The 16,064-nt window shown below is 48.6% G+C and overlaps 1 protein-coding gene across 1 annotated transcript in view; it reads right to left on the reverse strand.

Moving 5' to 3' along the window:
- The window catches only part of SMARCC1 (SWI/SNF related BAF chromatin remodeling complex subunit C1), a 112,436-nt gene that overhangs the window by 5,930 nt on the left and 90,442 nt on the right, over nucleotides 1-16,064 (reverse strand). Inside the window, exon 26 of the mRNA XM_037030645.1 lies at nucleotides 9,212-9,470. Coding sequence (XP_036886540.1) covers nucleotides 9,212-9,470 — 259 coding nt within the window. The remainder of the gene's footprint in view (nucleotides 1-9,211; nucleotides 9,471-16,064) is intronic.

A 16,064-nucleotide genomic window follows, 5' to 3' on the forward strand; every position in this document is an offset into this window, starting at 1 on the left:
CTGGGTTGCAAGCCAGTTCCCAGCAGGGGAGGCACAAGAGGCAATCATATATTGGTATTTCTCTACCTCTCTCCTTCCCTTCCCCTCTAAAGATAAATAAATAAAATCTTAGAAAAAAAAATTTAATTTATTTAGAGAGAGGGAATGGAAGAAAGGCAGAGAAAAATCAATGTGTGGTTGTCTTTCACGTGGCCCCCACTAGGGACCCGACCCGCAACCTAGGCATGTGCCCTGACTGGGAATCAACCCAGTGACCCTTTGGTTCACAGCCCACACTTGATCCACTGAGCTACACCAACCAGGCTGCTGGGCTTAGTTTTAAAGAGCTACAAACAAAAGAGGATAGTTCAATGGGCAAACACCAAGGCTGTAGCCCTTTCATATAAGGACAACTACACTCTCTGCAGAATGAGCAGAAAGAATCTCTACAGTTTTTTCTTGGGTTAAAACCTAAGGACTTTACTATCTATGTAAGGTCAACTGTATGAGACTCAGTGTAGGCATTTAGACATGAAGTCCCGCAACAGCTGGAAATTAGAACGTTCAAGGCCCAGTCTTGGGAGACCTGGGGGATGGGTCTCCCTGACAGCTGGCTGGCGGTGAAGACACACCGCATGGTGTGGGAGAAGACTTCTGTCACTGCTCAGAAAAAGGCCTGTTTTAAGAAGATACACAAAGCATCAAGCCCAACACCATCTATTTCCAGTGTCTAGTCCCTGACCCAGGACCCAAAGACCATCCATGAAAAAGGATCTTTGTACATGTGCTTAAGTTACAGATCTTGAGATGAAATCATCCCTAAATATAATTACAAACGTTCTTGTCAGAGCCTCGTGGCGAAGACACAAGGAGGAAAAGGTGATGTGAAGACGGAGCAAGAGAGATGTGGTCACAAGCCGAGTGCCAGGCCCCAGATGCTGAATGAGGCAAGAAACAGACCCTCCTTCCTCCAGGGGAAGCATGGCTGCCAGAGATCGGACACCTAGTTCCTAGAACTGCCAGAGAATAAAGTCTTGTTACTCTTCGTCACTGAGTCTGTGAAAGGGGAAGCCGTAAAGGTGGAGTAACTTGCCTGATACCACGGAGTGTGTTAGCAAGGGGACCCAGGTCTCCTGTCTTTCCCAGGTCTGTCTGACCTGGGCATCCCAGCTCCAGAGACGGTGTGGATGAGGTCCGCGGTGGGGTGAGGGTCCGATCTCTCTTCCAGCAGCCTACGTGACACTAGCCCTGGCGCCACTAAGCGAGTGGGTCACTTATCCAGCCCACACCCAGCTCCCGACAGAGACCATCCAAACCAGCAGCTCGGCGGGTGCATCCGTACACAGAAACCACCTGGCGAATCAGCTGCAGGCCCCCCAGTGCTGTTTCCAAGGCTACCTGCTCAGTGTCAGTGGCCTGCTTACCTATTTCCCCGTACCTTTATGACAACAAGCTGGGGTAGGTCAGCTTAGGGTTTCCCAAGGCCATCAGCCCAACAACTAAAAAACCCTTCCTGTCTCTGGCTAGCGAGTCCAGAGCCTTCTGAACAGCACCATTCTCCTATCTTCCTGCCACAAGCAGGGCAGCAGTGTTACCGGGACACGTGTGCTCGGGGCGTGAGCAACAGTGGCTCCTTGGGAGAGGTGGCGGCAAGTGGAAGGACCAGAGAGAAGTCCTGCTGGTGGGGCTGCGTGTAGAGAGACACGTCTCAGGGAAGCACGGAGCGACAAGAGGGAGTGATGTCCACGTGCCACCCAGAGGTGCTGTGGCCACAGTGCTGGTGTGCCACAGCAGTGCATTCCGAGAGCCGACGGGGAGGGGAGAAGGATGTCTCCCTCGAGCCTGGCCTTGCACTTGCCAGGCAGTGGTAGTCATCTCACTGAATCCTCCAGGTTGGTAGGAAGACAGGCCCAGTTTCAAGATAAAGAACTCAGCAACGAGAGGGGCCGTCACCTGGCCCAAGTCACAGGAACAAAGATTGAGCTGAGATGCAAACCCAGGTGTGTCTGACCCCGAGGCTCATTCTCTCATTCGTGCCAGCCTGCCTGAAAGGAGGGTCTCTCCTTGGAAAAGCAGATTTCTAAGGCTCAAATTTGATATGCGATAGAACTTACAACAATAGGGGAAAACTACAGATCAATTTCTTGTATAGGAACTCCTGTCCTTTTGAAATCTAACCATCCTTGTGACTTTTCTGGTGTCCGATACAGGTCTCACCATTTTTAAGTGGATGACAATGTGTGAGGGCTTTCTATTAGTTCTTATTAAACATGAAGAAGCCCATAACCAAACAAAATAAAAAGCGTTTACGGCCCTGGCCTGGTAGCTCAGTTGGTCAGAGTGTTGTCCTGATATGCCAAAATCGCGGGTTCAATCTCCGGTCAGGGTACACACAGAAGCAACTGGTGAGTGCATAAGTAGGTGGAACAACAAATAGGTGTTTCTCTCTCTCTAAAATCAGTAAGTAAAATTACAAGCAAAGTGCTTATGTATATACTTTCCACTTAAAAAAATTCAGGTATTTCCTTCCCCAGCAGGGAGGTGAGAGGGAGAGCACGTGCGAGCCATGGATTCTCACAACAGCACCCTCAAAGCCTAACTGGTGGGAGTCTGACCTACATACGAGCTTTTTTTTTCTTTTTCTTTTTCTTTTTTTTTAAACAGCAGGCATCTGAGGCCTAAAAAATGGTAAGGGTTGCTAAAATTAGGTGTAGCCTACTGGAAAAATCCCTCATTCTCAGGTTTATTAGCTCTTTTACTGAAGTGTTACACCCATCGTGCCTAATGGAAGATTATTTAAGGATTTAATTTTACTCGTTAGGATGGCAGAGGCAGGTGGGAGAACAGGAAACCCGGAGAGGAGGAAAGGGAACTGTGAATGTCTAACCTCCCACAGCGCGTCCCCTGGCTGAGTCCCCCGGCTGAGTCCCCCGCAGAGCAGAAGCAACCTGATCGAGGCCAAGTGAGGGGAAGCCCGAGCTCCCCGGAGACCGGTGCTCCCGCAGCGGCTCCCACAGGCGCTCTTTGTGGAGGACCGAGCCCTGGCTGCTCTCTTTGTCAGTGCAACCTGCTACCCCGGAACGCAGCTCAGCAGCTCTGTTATCCCTCAATGCAGGCAGGACCGGAGGCGCCACAGATAAGAAAACCTTGGCTGAGGGGATGAGCTATCCCTTCCTGCTTTCAGGGTGGGCTGGGGTGCCGTGAGGACGGGCTCCTCCTCCCCGTGAGCACTCTTTCCCACAACTAGGGCCGTGGAAGCGGGCCCACCTTGCGGGCCTAAAAAGCCAAGTGCCTAATGTCTTGGGTAAATTTCCCTGAACTTCCCTGGCCGGGTAGGCTCAAGCGGTTAGAGCACCATTGCAATCTGCCAAAGTCGCGGGTCTGATCCCTGGTCAGGGCACATACAGGCAGCAACCAATCAATGCATAAATAAGGGGAACAAATCGACGTTTCTCCACTCCCCCCTTCTCCTCTCTCTCAAAAATCAATAAAGAAAAAATTTTAAACTTCCTTGAACTAATATTTTAATAATTGATGCAAAATGTTCTAGTTTTTTAAAAAAGATTTTTATTTATTTATCTTTAGAAGGGAAGGGAAGGAGAGAGAAAGAGAAACATCAATGTATGGTTGTCTCTTGTGCACGTCCTGCTGGGACCTGGCCTGCAACCCAGGAATGTGCCCTGACTGGGAATTGAACCCCGATCCTTTGGTTTGCAGGCCAGCGCTCAATCCACTGAGCTACACCAGCCAGGGCAAAATGTTCTAGTTTTATCACTAAAACATCACCTCTACCCATGTCTGAGTTCTCATTAAATCAGATCAATTCCTATTCTAACTTTTAAGGCCCTTCTAACAATTCTTATGAATGAACAATAAGGAAACCAGAGAGATCTGAACCAGTGTGTCCTTCTCCCTTGATGCGACAGCCTCTCTGGGACCCCCGGGCACGCAGGCTTCGGAGTGCGCCTTCTACTGCAAACGCCTAGGGAGGGCAGAGCCTGCATGGCACTTACACGCGGGACTCTCGTCATCTCCTTTGGACTCAATCACGGACAGGTCACCTTACTTCAGACAGGGTGCAAGGCCCTGGAGGACTGACCAACCTGCCTTAAAGGAGACACCCAGCAGTTAGGGGAACCCTTCGTGAGTGAGTAAGCAGCGCAAGTGCACCTCAGGAAGTCGAGGCCACCACCCAGGCCACCCCACTCCTTGGTTCGCCATGTGCTGTCGTGGATACCGGGCCCAGGGTGTGGTCAGGGGACACCACGTGTGTGGCTCCAGGACTGGTCATGACTATTTGTCCTGTGCCACTTGAAATAGCTGTCTTACAGCAAGAACCGTGAGACCTGAATTTAGGAACCACTCCACAGAAACACACTGTTTTACAACTTAAATGGAAAGATGCAATGCAGTCCTGCGTGTTTCCAAAGAGCAGCAAAGCCCAAGGGTGGTATAAAGACGGCTGGGGCCTCCTCCAGCCTCCACTTGCCCAGCGTGCGCCAGAGTGCTCTGCTACAGGCACTTGCTTTTCCTCTGGCTGGGAGACACAAATGGACTGGGATGCTGTATCAGAGACAGGGACAAAACCCAGACAAGGCCAGAGTTCTCAGGTGAGTGAGGGGTGGGGCCAGATGAAAGGGTCACGGAATGAAAGGACAGCAGCACACAAGCCACACCCTCCAGGAGAAAGCCTAAGCATCCAAATGAATGACTGCAGAGGCGCGAACCAAAGCGGAGAAGCTCGGTGCTGGTTTACACTAAGCCTCCCGGTGCCCCAGTCCACCCGCGGGTGATGGCCCAGCAGGCTGGGCGGGTCATGACACTGAGCTGCTGCTCTGCAGGCTCTACTACAGACTGACGCCAGTTCCGCGGAGGAAAAGGCCTACATCTAAACAACGATTTAACTCTAAGGACTGCAGTCAGGAAGCTGGGCAAGCGAAGCTCTTGCTTCATCTGAAGGTGATAAATCTGTCTTGACCTCCTCACCAAGTCCCCAGCCTTGCTGGCTTTCAGAGGCTGGGGTTTCCCTTCCTGACCCAGGCAACACCTGAGCTAACCAACCGACCGGGATAACTACCCGCAGCTCCTAACAGAGGCCATGGCTTGCTAACTTTCTAGAATTCAGGAAACATTCGCCAAAAGGACCATGCTGCAGTTCCTCACTTCAGCCCACTGGCAAACCAGAGCCCAGGGCCGCTCTCCACCTAATCCAGAGGGCCCCGCCCAGCCCCTCTCTGGTCTCTAGACTGGGCTGGGCCAGATTCCCCGGCCACAGTCAGCTTTCTCTGGACCAGTAATATTAAGGCAACTCTTAACTAATGAAGAGTTTAATTGTAGCTCTTAATTTTACCGACACACTTGATTTAATTTTACATTCAAACTCCAAAAGGGGCGAGTACAAAAATGGACGACCTTGACTTGCAGGAGGTCGCACCCCGGGGAGGGCGGGGAGTGTACACTGCCATCAAAAGGAAGCTGTGGCAGCATCTGCGAATGCGGACACACAATAGAAATGTGTACCTCTGTCCCCAAAGACACACACACGTGCACCTTTCAGTGGCACTTACTCTTCAGAACACGGAAACCATCGACAGGACGAGGGATGGGTAAACTGCAGTGGGGCCCACAGAAAAACGTGGCCAAAAGACGAGACAACCACTCACAACAACGCAAACACACCTTGCACACACCATGCGCAGTGCGGGGAGTCGGACACAGACTGTCTGGCTCGCTGCACCCAGAGAACATCCCAGCCCAGCGAGTGTGTGGTGTCAGAAATCAGGACAGGTGTCAGCTACCCTCAGGAGGGAGTGTGATGGGGCTTCTGGGCATCAGCTACACGGGCAGTCTCTTTGTTAAAGCTCATCACCCTAAATCAGCTATGATTTGTACAGTTTTCTTTTCTTTCTTTATAACATTTTATTTATACTTAGAGAGAGGGGAAGGGAGGAAGAGAAACACCTATGTGTGTCTGCCTCTCATGTGCCCGCTACTGGGGGCCTGTGCTCTGACAGGGAATCGAATGGGCGACCCTTTGGGTCGCAGGCTGGCACTCAATCCACTGAGCCACACCAGCCAGGGCTTATTTGCATAGTTTTCCTTATGCACATTCTAATTCAATAAAACAATTACACAAATATTTCTTCAGATTTAAAAAAAATGGTCTCATGCATGCAATGATCTTTTACATAGCCACGTAAGCTAATTTCGGTTCGAAAGGAAAAAGAGAGAATGACCTACTTTTAGGAGCTCTACCTTTTTTGCATTGCCTTACTAAGGGGACAGCTGTGTCTGAAACTGCAGTCCTGTGACATGGGGGCAGCACTGAGATATCGCTTCGGGGTCAGACAGATCCCAGAATGGACGACCCCTGGCTCCACCACGTGGCAAGGTGCGTGCTCCGGCCATGCCTCAGCTCCTCAACTATGACGTGAAGACAAGAACGAGGTGACACGTGGGTGAGGGCCTGGCCTTCAAAGGCCTCTTTTCACCAGGATGTAACTTCGGGGCAAGGGCAGAGCACCTCTCTGCCCACCCTTCACAAGCTAATCGCAGATGTCGGAGCTCCTTGGAGGTTCTCTGTGAACTGGGACTGCCGACAACGGCGGTCCAACACCACCCGGCACCAAATACCAAGCAGCTACACTGAACTCCATCCTAAATATCTACCCCAATACTTTTAGGAAGCAAACTTCTAAAGTAAATACTGTTTTTAAAAAGTCATGTTATGATCATTACTCTGTTGGGAATTCGTATCTTCTGATAGCTTAACTTTGAAGAAAATGAGATTCAGACAGAGAAATTAATACCCACTCAAGCAGACAAGAGAAGGACTGGGGCTAGAGCCCTGTATGGGGGGGCATGATTGACCACCAACTCTGTGTCCACAGACACCACTCAGATCAAGTGGCAACTCTAATGACGGTTAGTAAATGCCACAACTGCAACTTAACAGTTGTGTGTGTGTGTATGTGTGTGAGAGAGAGAGACAGAAAACAAATGCTTCCCAACCACAGTAAACGCAGCCTCACCTTTAAGTATAGCCAACAAAAATGAGTATCTAAAACACATCTGGAATTGTGAATTAAAGATTCATGTTGAGCCCTGGCTGGTGTGGCTCAGTGGATTGAGCATCAGCTTGTGAACTGAAAGGTCGCTGGTCCGATTCCTGCTCAGGGCGTAGGCCTGGGTTGCAGGCCAGGCCCCCAGTTGGGGGCATGTGAGAGGCAGCTGACAGATGTTTCTCTCCCTTTCCTTCTCCCTCCCTTCCCCACTCTCTATAAATAAATAAATAAATAAATAAATAAATAAATAAATAAATAAATAAATAAATGTTTTTAAAGATTCATGTTGATAATACGAGTTGTCAGACCACAGTTTTTGCCACTGTGGCTTCCTCAGGCAAACATGGCCGAATATTTCCATGAGAAGACTCAGAACATCTGCTGCTTGAGGGGGTCAGGCCACCTGACACAGGTCAGGTCGGGCCCTTCTCTGGCTGGCAAGGGTCTGTCCCTATTCTCCTTAGCGCACCTCTGCACGGCTGGCCCAGGGAGCACAACCTCAGCACACCGCTGCAGGGTCATGACAAAAGTCTCACAGGATGACAGTTACTGGAGCAATGCAACAACACACGCCTGTACACACTACCCTTCAAGGGAAAACAATGGTGGGATAATAGAAAAGGTGGGATTAAAAGTACATTTTAGTTTTAATTATGTTGCTTGTTCAGCTTTCAGGGTGGCCAAGTGTCAGGAGGGTAGTCACCCTGAAAGGGCTCCCACAAGCTAAAGGCAGGACGATTCCAACACTGAGGGGAACAGCACCTATAATGAGCCGAAACATGTGAAGCACACAAAAATTTACAATACTGAAAACACACACAACAGGAAAAAAAACCCTACTGGTCATCTTTGGAGGGGTGGTGGGGTGGTAATAACTCTTTATTCAAGTAACTGGTAAGTAAAGGGAAAGAGGGATGCATTTGCCCAGACTTTCCTATAAGGACTGATTTCCAGGATAAGTAAATGATTAAGGGAGAAAGTTTTGGGTTTTTTATTCAAATAAAAGAATTACTAAGAAATGCCAAGTGAGTGAGTGAAGAAGGGGCAATACACGTAGACATCTCGCCGTGTTGCAATGGCAGGTAGAAACCTGGGTACAGAGAGCGCTCTCCAAGGCAGGTGAAACCATGGGTGACATATGATGGGAACTCGGTAATGGACGGGTCAGCCCAGCAACATCGAAACCACCGCTGGCTGTTAACATCACTCACAGAGTCAACTGGCAGTGTAGAAAAATGCCAGCCCCCACCCCCCCAAGTGAACCCGAACCCGCTAAAATATCCAGAGCAAACTTCTGGTGTTTGGGAGTCATGTGGGAGGGAGAAGGGGGAAGGACAGGTGCAATGACACTGTGCACTTGAGTACACAACTGGGCACAGTGACAGGTATAAACCCTGGTTTCTTCCATTCATGAATGACATTAAAAAAATAAAAAAAGAAAAGGAGGGGGAATTGTTAACACATTAAAATAGATTTAAGGCAGCTATCAGCAAACACAACACTGGATCTTATTTGAATACTGATTCAATCGTGTGAAGCATTCAGAGACATCTAACTAATGATGTCAGAAACTTGGGTTACTTCCTTTGGGTGTGATGATAGAACGTTATGTTAAAGAACAAGATTTCCACTGGTTAGAGGTACATTTTGGAGTCTCTCTCTCACCCCAAAGCAAAACACACAAAACACCGATAATCTCGCAGCCGCGCACCAGGTGCTGGGGCATCAGCACACCACTCTCTCCACTTCTTAGTCGACCGGTTCCATAACGAAGTCAGAAATGGCGGAAAAGGATGACTGTGGAAGCCGGGGCACAGAGTTCACTCTCCTGTTCTTTGTGTATCTACCTCTGAAGATGTGTTTTTAAGTTAAAAAAAGCACAGTCAATCTAAAGCTGCATCTTTAAAGCACTCGGGGATACCCAGGGTCTGGTGGAGGGAACGCCTGCCTGAGCGTGGGAGCGTGGCTGGCGGGGCACGTGACTGCCTCCTAGGAGAAGGACGGCAATTCGAACCCTTCACTGAAAATGTCATATGAGGTGCTTGAGTGTGGTCTTAAGAGCACCAGCTACAAGACCAGATGTCGCTTGTCTCCAGCTATGTCATGGATGACAACAGACATCCCGAATAGCTCTATTCAGATGTCACCGGCAGCATGCCCCGTCTCACCTGGCTGGGGCGGGTGGGGTGGCGGCATCTGGTGCTGCATCAGAGGGTAGGGTGGTGGCTGCTGGTGAGGTATCATGCCCGGGTGCCCTGCGGCCCCCAGTGGCGCCAGGCCAGGTGCCCCCGAGTGCTGGGGCCCCTGCGGAGGGTTCTGCCCATGCTGCTGCTCCATTTGCTGGCGGGCTCGCAGTTCCGCGTACTTCAGCTGCTCCATGTGGAAGTTCTGGCGTTCGGTGAGCAGCTGCTGCCTCTGTTGCTCCAACTGTGAAGAAAAGCACGGGGAAGAGAAATGATACCAGGAGAGGCTCCAACGAGGGAATGCGTGACGCCCAGGCCACGGACCTGACTCCCCAATTCCCTATTCCTCTCCACAGTAATACAGCCACCTCCCCTTCCTCAACAGCGACAGCGAGAAAAAAAGCATTATTTCTTAAGTAGCATATTTTCGCTTGGATGCCTGTTACTGGGGTCAAAGGTCTCTGCGTTAAGTATAAGGTCTGCCTTTCCTTATGACCTTCACTCAGTTGGGCTATTGTTCTCTGGGTCCAATCAGGACACACGCATTTTTCTCTATATGGCAGGCATTCAGGTATTTAAGAAGTTTCTGTACCTGCCCTTATCTTCCCCAGGGGAAACAAACCCTTCTGTCCTTATAAGAGTCCCTCAGAGCTAGTATTTCAAGTGTCCCAACCTTCCCAGATGCCCTCTTCCAGGTGGGACCCTCTGGGTGACTATTTTAGAATGTGACACCAGAGTAATATCTTCTGAAAGTGTGGATGTGGCCTTAGCTGCAAAGGTATCCGTTTTCTCTGCAGAACTTTAGCAGTGCCTCTGTGTAAACCCTAGTTTTCAAGTACCCTCAATTATACTGGGTGACAAATTCACAGTGTATTTCAGACGTCTACATAAAAGTTTGCATTCACCTTGGCTTGAGGAATACAAGCATTTCAACATTCAAGATAATCTTTCTGAAACCTAAATTAATACAGAGAAAAACATTATCTTATGTGCCAAGAAATTCAGAAACCATATGTCTGACAGTTCAGAGAATGGAATGCTATCAAAATTAATTCAGGGCTTAAAAAGAATATCAACATGAAAAAGAAGAGAAAAATACACATTTCTGGAAGCAAGTGGAATAAAGATCCTGAAGAGGGTTGATAGATCTATTTCTTTACATTCATGTCCCATCCCGCTGTTTGACAGTGAGACCCGAGCCACCGGGAGGCGCTCTCTAGAGCCGGCATCCAACACCGCAGCCCCGCCCACAAGTGGCCCCAAGCACCTGCACTGTGGCTAATGAGGATGTGATGTGCCAGCGGTGTAGAGAGCACACTGAGTTTCAAAGGCTTAGTATGAAAAAAATTATTTTCATACTGATCACATGTTGAAATATTTTATGCACACTGGATTTTTAATGTGGCTACTAAAACATTGAAAATTACATGTATGGCTCGTACCGTTTCTGTTGGGTAGCTCCATTCCACAAGGCACTTAATAGGTTAAGCAAATGCGTTAGATTGGCCAAAATGGTCATTTTGTTTTTTCTGTACTATGGCTCTAGAAGTACTTAGTTGTCTTTTAACTTTATTTGAAACAATTCTGTTAACATAATATTGTGACAACTGTCCTATCAATGTGCATTTTAAAATGCTTCTCAAAACTGGTGAATTCTGGAGCAGCCATTTTAATACTGAAGATGGGAGATATGCATGCAACATTTTGACATGCTTCATTATTTCAAGAAAGGTAAAAATGCAAAAAGACTTGTGCAGTGTATGGAGAAGGGGCTGTAACTGACTGAATGTGTAAAAAAAAGTGGTTTGCGAAGCTTCCTGGTGCTGCTGACACTCTGGCCAAAGAACTCTTTGCTGGGGGCCTTCTCACACGTTGGAAGATGCGTAGCAGCACCCCTGGCCTCTGCCCACTAGTAATCCGTAGTGGGGAGAGCCGACACACTCAACGTACTCAAACCAATGAAGTTCCTGGTGAAAATGAAGTATGTGTCCTTTATTTTACAGAAAAAACTAAGCAGTCTTTTTTGGCCAACCCAGTAACACCCTGGCTTCAGGAGCAGCCAGTTCTACAGATAAGCACTGCATACCATCACCAGCAAGACCAGGTGGGATATGCACGAGAATCAGCCTGAGGGTCTGGGCTGCGGCAGAGAAGTGCCGTGCAATCGAGGGGAGGCATCACTGGTCAGGGGGCGTAGCAGCAAGGGAACGTGCATGGACAGGCGGCGTGCAGGGAGACAGGCCCTGGGTGCGGCATGAGCTCACACGACCAGGTGAGGAGGAGGAGGAGAAGTGAGGAGGGAGGCGGTAAGGCTCAGTCCTGGTGCTGGTGAGCTGGCTTTCAGAGTCTCCCTAGGGAGGAGGTCTGAAACGACTTTGTGAGTGGGTGAGAGTTACCAGGAGGGAGTGAGACAGAGGGGTGTGGACTCTCACTCAGAGTGGGAGTGAGAGCCGCGGGATTCGGGTCAGGTCTGCTTTGTGAAGGCAACGCACTGCTACTGGGGGTGAGGGTGGGTCTTCGAGGGGAACTCCAGCCTCTGTGTTACCTGTCTTACTGTGTAAAGACCAAACCCGCCTTTCTTCGGAAGCTCATCTTAGTATCAAGGTTAGCTCCCAATATCAAGGTTAACCTTGAGGAAAAATACTGTCTAATTTTTCTTGCCTACAAATGAACTAACCCCAATTATACTATTTTCTATGAGATTCTTTTGTCATTTCAAAACACAGAAGATAATTAAAAGAAAGTAATTACAAGAATTAAAATTAATGAGTGATTAAATACTCCCCCTGCCGCAAAGAGAATCCAGCTTAAGCTTAAGCTCCAACGTGAGGCAAGCAGGTCCCTGGAGATGAGAGCGACCCCAGCTGGCTCCCGGAAGGCCAGCTCTGCTCCGGGGCCGGCAGAGCCGAGTTATGGGCACACCTTGGTGCCACGCAATAAAGATCCGGTCTCACGTGGACAGCTCACCACTGCTGAATCCAGCTGAAGGCAGCATCCACTTTTGTGGCAATCAGAAAAACTGGGAACTGGGAATTTTTCAGAGGAGCATTATAGTACTGAGAAAATTTTAAATGTGCTTAACCAATGACCCAGTGATCCTACATCTGAAAATCCATCCTAGAAAACTGAATGTGTGTATAAGAACAATCATTAAAGTATCATTTTTTGATGTACAGTTATTTCTAAGATACACTGAGTGAAATAAAAGAAAAAAAGCAAGTTGCATCAATAATATTTATAACATAATCCCAGTTATACCAAAAAAATTGTGTCCACCTATAAATATATACACAGAAAATGTTTGGGAAGACAGATTATAAACAGTAATTATTCCTAGGAATAAAATTGAAGGTAGGAGAGACTTCGTAATTTATTCATGTCTTTATTACTTGAAAAAAAGTTCTGATCATATACACTATTTTTGTCACTCAAACCCAAATGTTAAAGATGGCCCGAGTTATATGCTGCAGACATTTCCATTTCTTCTCTCCCCTTTCCATTTCCTTAGGACTATGGATAAAGTCCTAACAGCCAAACTGAACAAATTACTCCCCCAAATCGGGTGTGAATGAATCTGTTCACTCTTTCATGGCTGCAATCTGGCTCTCGGGACTGGCTGCACACAGAGCTGCCTGTGGCCCTGCTCGAAGACACATCCGCCCATGGCATTCAAACCCTGCTCTGGCCCCCACTCGCTCCCACACCAGGAGCCCCAGCGGAACTGAGCTCAACAGAGCACTTCTCTGCACGGAGCCACCAAACACAGACACAGCTGCAAGTGCAGCTGGAGTTCACACAAAGCTCTTCTCCCGACTTCATCTGCATAAAGCAGGGTGGAGGGCTGAAAAGAGTAGAAGTTGGGGACCACAAACTCCATCCACACTGCTGAGAGGGAACTAACAGCTGAGGCTGGAGGCCTCCAGACCTGGCCTCAGAACGGAAGTAAATAGTCCCACCTTCTGTTGAAATGTTTGGTGTCAGTGACCAGACCTCCATGGAGAGCCACCAAGTCCCAAAGAGACAGAACCACTCCTTCTCATACCTATGGGGACAAGACAACCTGTCCTGCTGCTTCCACGTGTGCTCCCTCTAACCTCCTGAAAGACAGGGCCCGGGTTTCTCACAGCTTTGGGTTTCAGACGATGTCTCTTTTCTGAAAGTATGCACAGCCAATGACCTTCAGAGACTGAGTAGGCACGCAGTCTGGCAGCTATAAACTAGACCAGCCCATGGGTCCATCCTCACGGACTTTAACACCACTGTTTTTAATCCAAACAAGAATGCCTTGGGCAGGGCCCGGGCCTCCTCTTCTCTCAAGGGGGTGCCAGGCCCCGGAACTGCCAGGCAGAGAGCAGGTCTCCTGACCGGCATGTGATCAGCCTGGCACTGAAGGCTGCCCGGCAAGTGGCCCCTCCAAGCTGTGAACCCAGTGCCAGCTCAGCACTGTCACTTGACCTGGAGTCAATCCTATTTATCATGTCACTTCCCAGACATACCCTGCAGGCTCCATCACTGCCTTCCTCAACAGGAGTGCTTCTAAGAGGGCTGTAGTCACCACTGAACTCTCTTTATAGCTAGACTCGAGGTATCTTCCAAGATTTCAAATTTTCATATACTCACGCTTAACTACTAAAGTAAACACTTAGGAGAACATTTCACTTCAAGCCACTAGAAAAAAGGAAACTTTGTATTTTGTTCTGAGAAATATTAATTCTAAAGATATACCTGATTCTTAATGTCTAGATATTTTAAATTTAAATCTAATGTTATATAAACAAAAGCAATATTTAATTCAAAAGAGCATGCCCTGAAGCTGCTGCTCAGACGGGCAGGTGTGCACCCCGAAGTGCGCTGAAGCAGGAGGTGAGCAGGGGCGCCAGGCCAAGGTGAAAGGCTCGCTCCCAATTGTCTCCACCACTTTCCAGTCTCGACCTCCATGAGTCATAACCCAGGAATGCTAAAACCCTGCACATCTCAGAGTCTCTAGGTCAAAGCAGGGTAAGAACGGCTCATTTCTTTATAAATCACAGTGTTCTGGCTAAAAACCCAGAGCTGCTCAACGAGGTTTCAGACCTGGCCCAGTCATTTGTGAACCGTGTCACCGGAGCTGTGGAATGCAGCCCGTGCGAGCTCCACCCAGTCTCTCTTGCCTGTGAGAGGGTTAAGGAAGAGACGGCCTTACACTCCCACCCAGTATCACTGCTGGACTCTTGTCCTCGGACGTTTAGCACAATCAGTATTTTCTTGCTAATGGCTTTCCCCTATGCTGTTTGAGAGATAAAATGAGAAAACCCAAATAAGGCGGTTTAGCACAGAGACAGGTCCAATAAATGTTCATAAAGCCAAGGAAGGCTTATAAATATTGAGAATTTACCACACAGTGGCTGCTTACTGGTTTGCATAAAGGGGCCATGTAAGTGTTTACCAAACACATATGTGTTCCAGACGCTGTGCCCGGCACATGCCGCACTTCCCTTACTCCGTCCTCCTAACAGTCCTGCGCACAAACCACCAGCAGAGAAGCAGCCCTGGCTTTGTCCGCCCCCAGGGAAGGCCAGGACACTAGTGCTCAGGTGGAAGAAAGCAGGTTATATCACAACTGTGCATGACACGAGCAAGAGACACTGAAGTTCTTGGGGTCCTTTCTGGCTGAGAAAGCGAGCCTCCGAGCCGGCCCCCGACAGTCTCCTACGTACACTTGCCCCACTGAAGCCTGTCCACCCCAACCTGGACCCAACTGTGAGACCAAGTGAAGGGCTGTGACTTCCAAGTTTAGGTTATAAAGATACCATGAGCCCTGACTAGTGTAGCTCAATGGATTGGATGTTGTCTCATTAAACCAAGAGGTTGTTGGTTCAATTCCCAGTCAGGGCACATATGCCTGGGTTTGCGGACTGGGTCCCTGGTTGGGGGCTGTGCTAGAGACAACTGATAGTTACTTCTCTTGCACATGGATGCTTCTCTCTCTTTCTCCCTCCCTTCCCCTCTCTCTAAAATAATCTTAAACAAAAAAGATACCATGATGGGAAATATGGTCAATGATACTCTACTGACTCTATATGATGCCAGGTGGGTAACTACACTCGGGGGCAGGAGGAGGGAATCACTTTGTAAGTTACACACATCTAACCACTATGCTGCACACCTGAAACTAACATCACATTGAATTTCAACTGTAATTTAAAAATAAGTTAATGAATAAACGACACTTAAGCCAAAGGCTGCAGGTTTGATTCCCGGTCACGGCACGTGCCTGGGTTGCAGGCCTGGTCTCAGGTTGGGGCATGTGCCAGAGGCGACCAATCGATGTTTTCTTCACTCTTTTTCCCCCTCCATTCCCCTCCTAAAATAAATAAATAAAATCCTAAAGAAAAACAAAAGCAGTACAAGGAAAAGGCTCACGTGGCAAGGAACTGAAGCCTCCGGCTAGTTGCTGCATAATTACGCTTAATGCACACCCTCCAGCCCCGGCTGAACTGCAAGGTAACTTCGGACCCTGAGCCTGAACCACCCAGAAACACCAACCCTCAGAAACCATATGGAGACATTTTGTTTTCGGTCCCTAGGCTGTGAAGTAGCTTCTGCACAGAAATAGGTAACTCAGGTGTACTGCTGACATCCGGTGGCTACAGCCGGGGACTTTCCGCACAGAGAACGCTCCCACCCCAAAGGCTAACTGTGAAAAGGCAGGCCAACTGCCGAGGAGTTTGGGCAGGGCCACCTTGCACAGCCGAGTCGGAGAATGTGCTGTTTTATCAGACTGCCCTGTGAAATGTTTCTTGTGCTCTGACTTGAACTTAACACATACAAAAACTTACTCAAGTAAGAAAAACACAGT

This window comes from Sturnira hondurensis, unplaced genomic scaffold (assembly GCF_014824575.4).
Source record: "Sturnira hondurensis isolate 20B ecotype Veracruz unplaced genomic scaffold, ASM1482457v3 Scaffold0020787, whole genome shotgun sequence".
Taxonomy (NCBI): Eukaryota; Metazoa; Chordata; class Mammalia; order Chiroptera; family Phyllostomidae; genus Sturnira; species Sturnira hondurensis.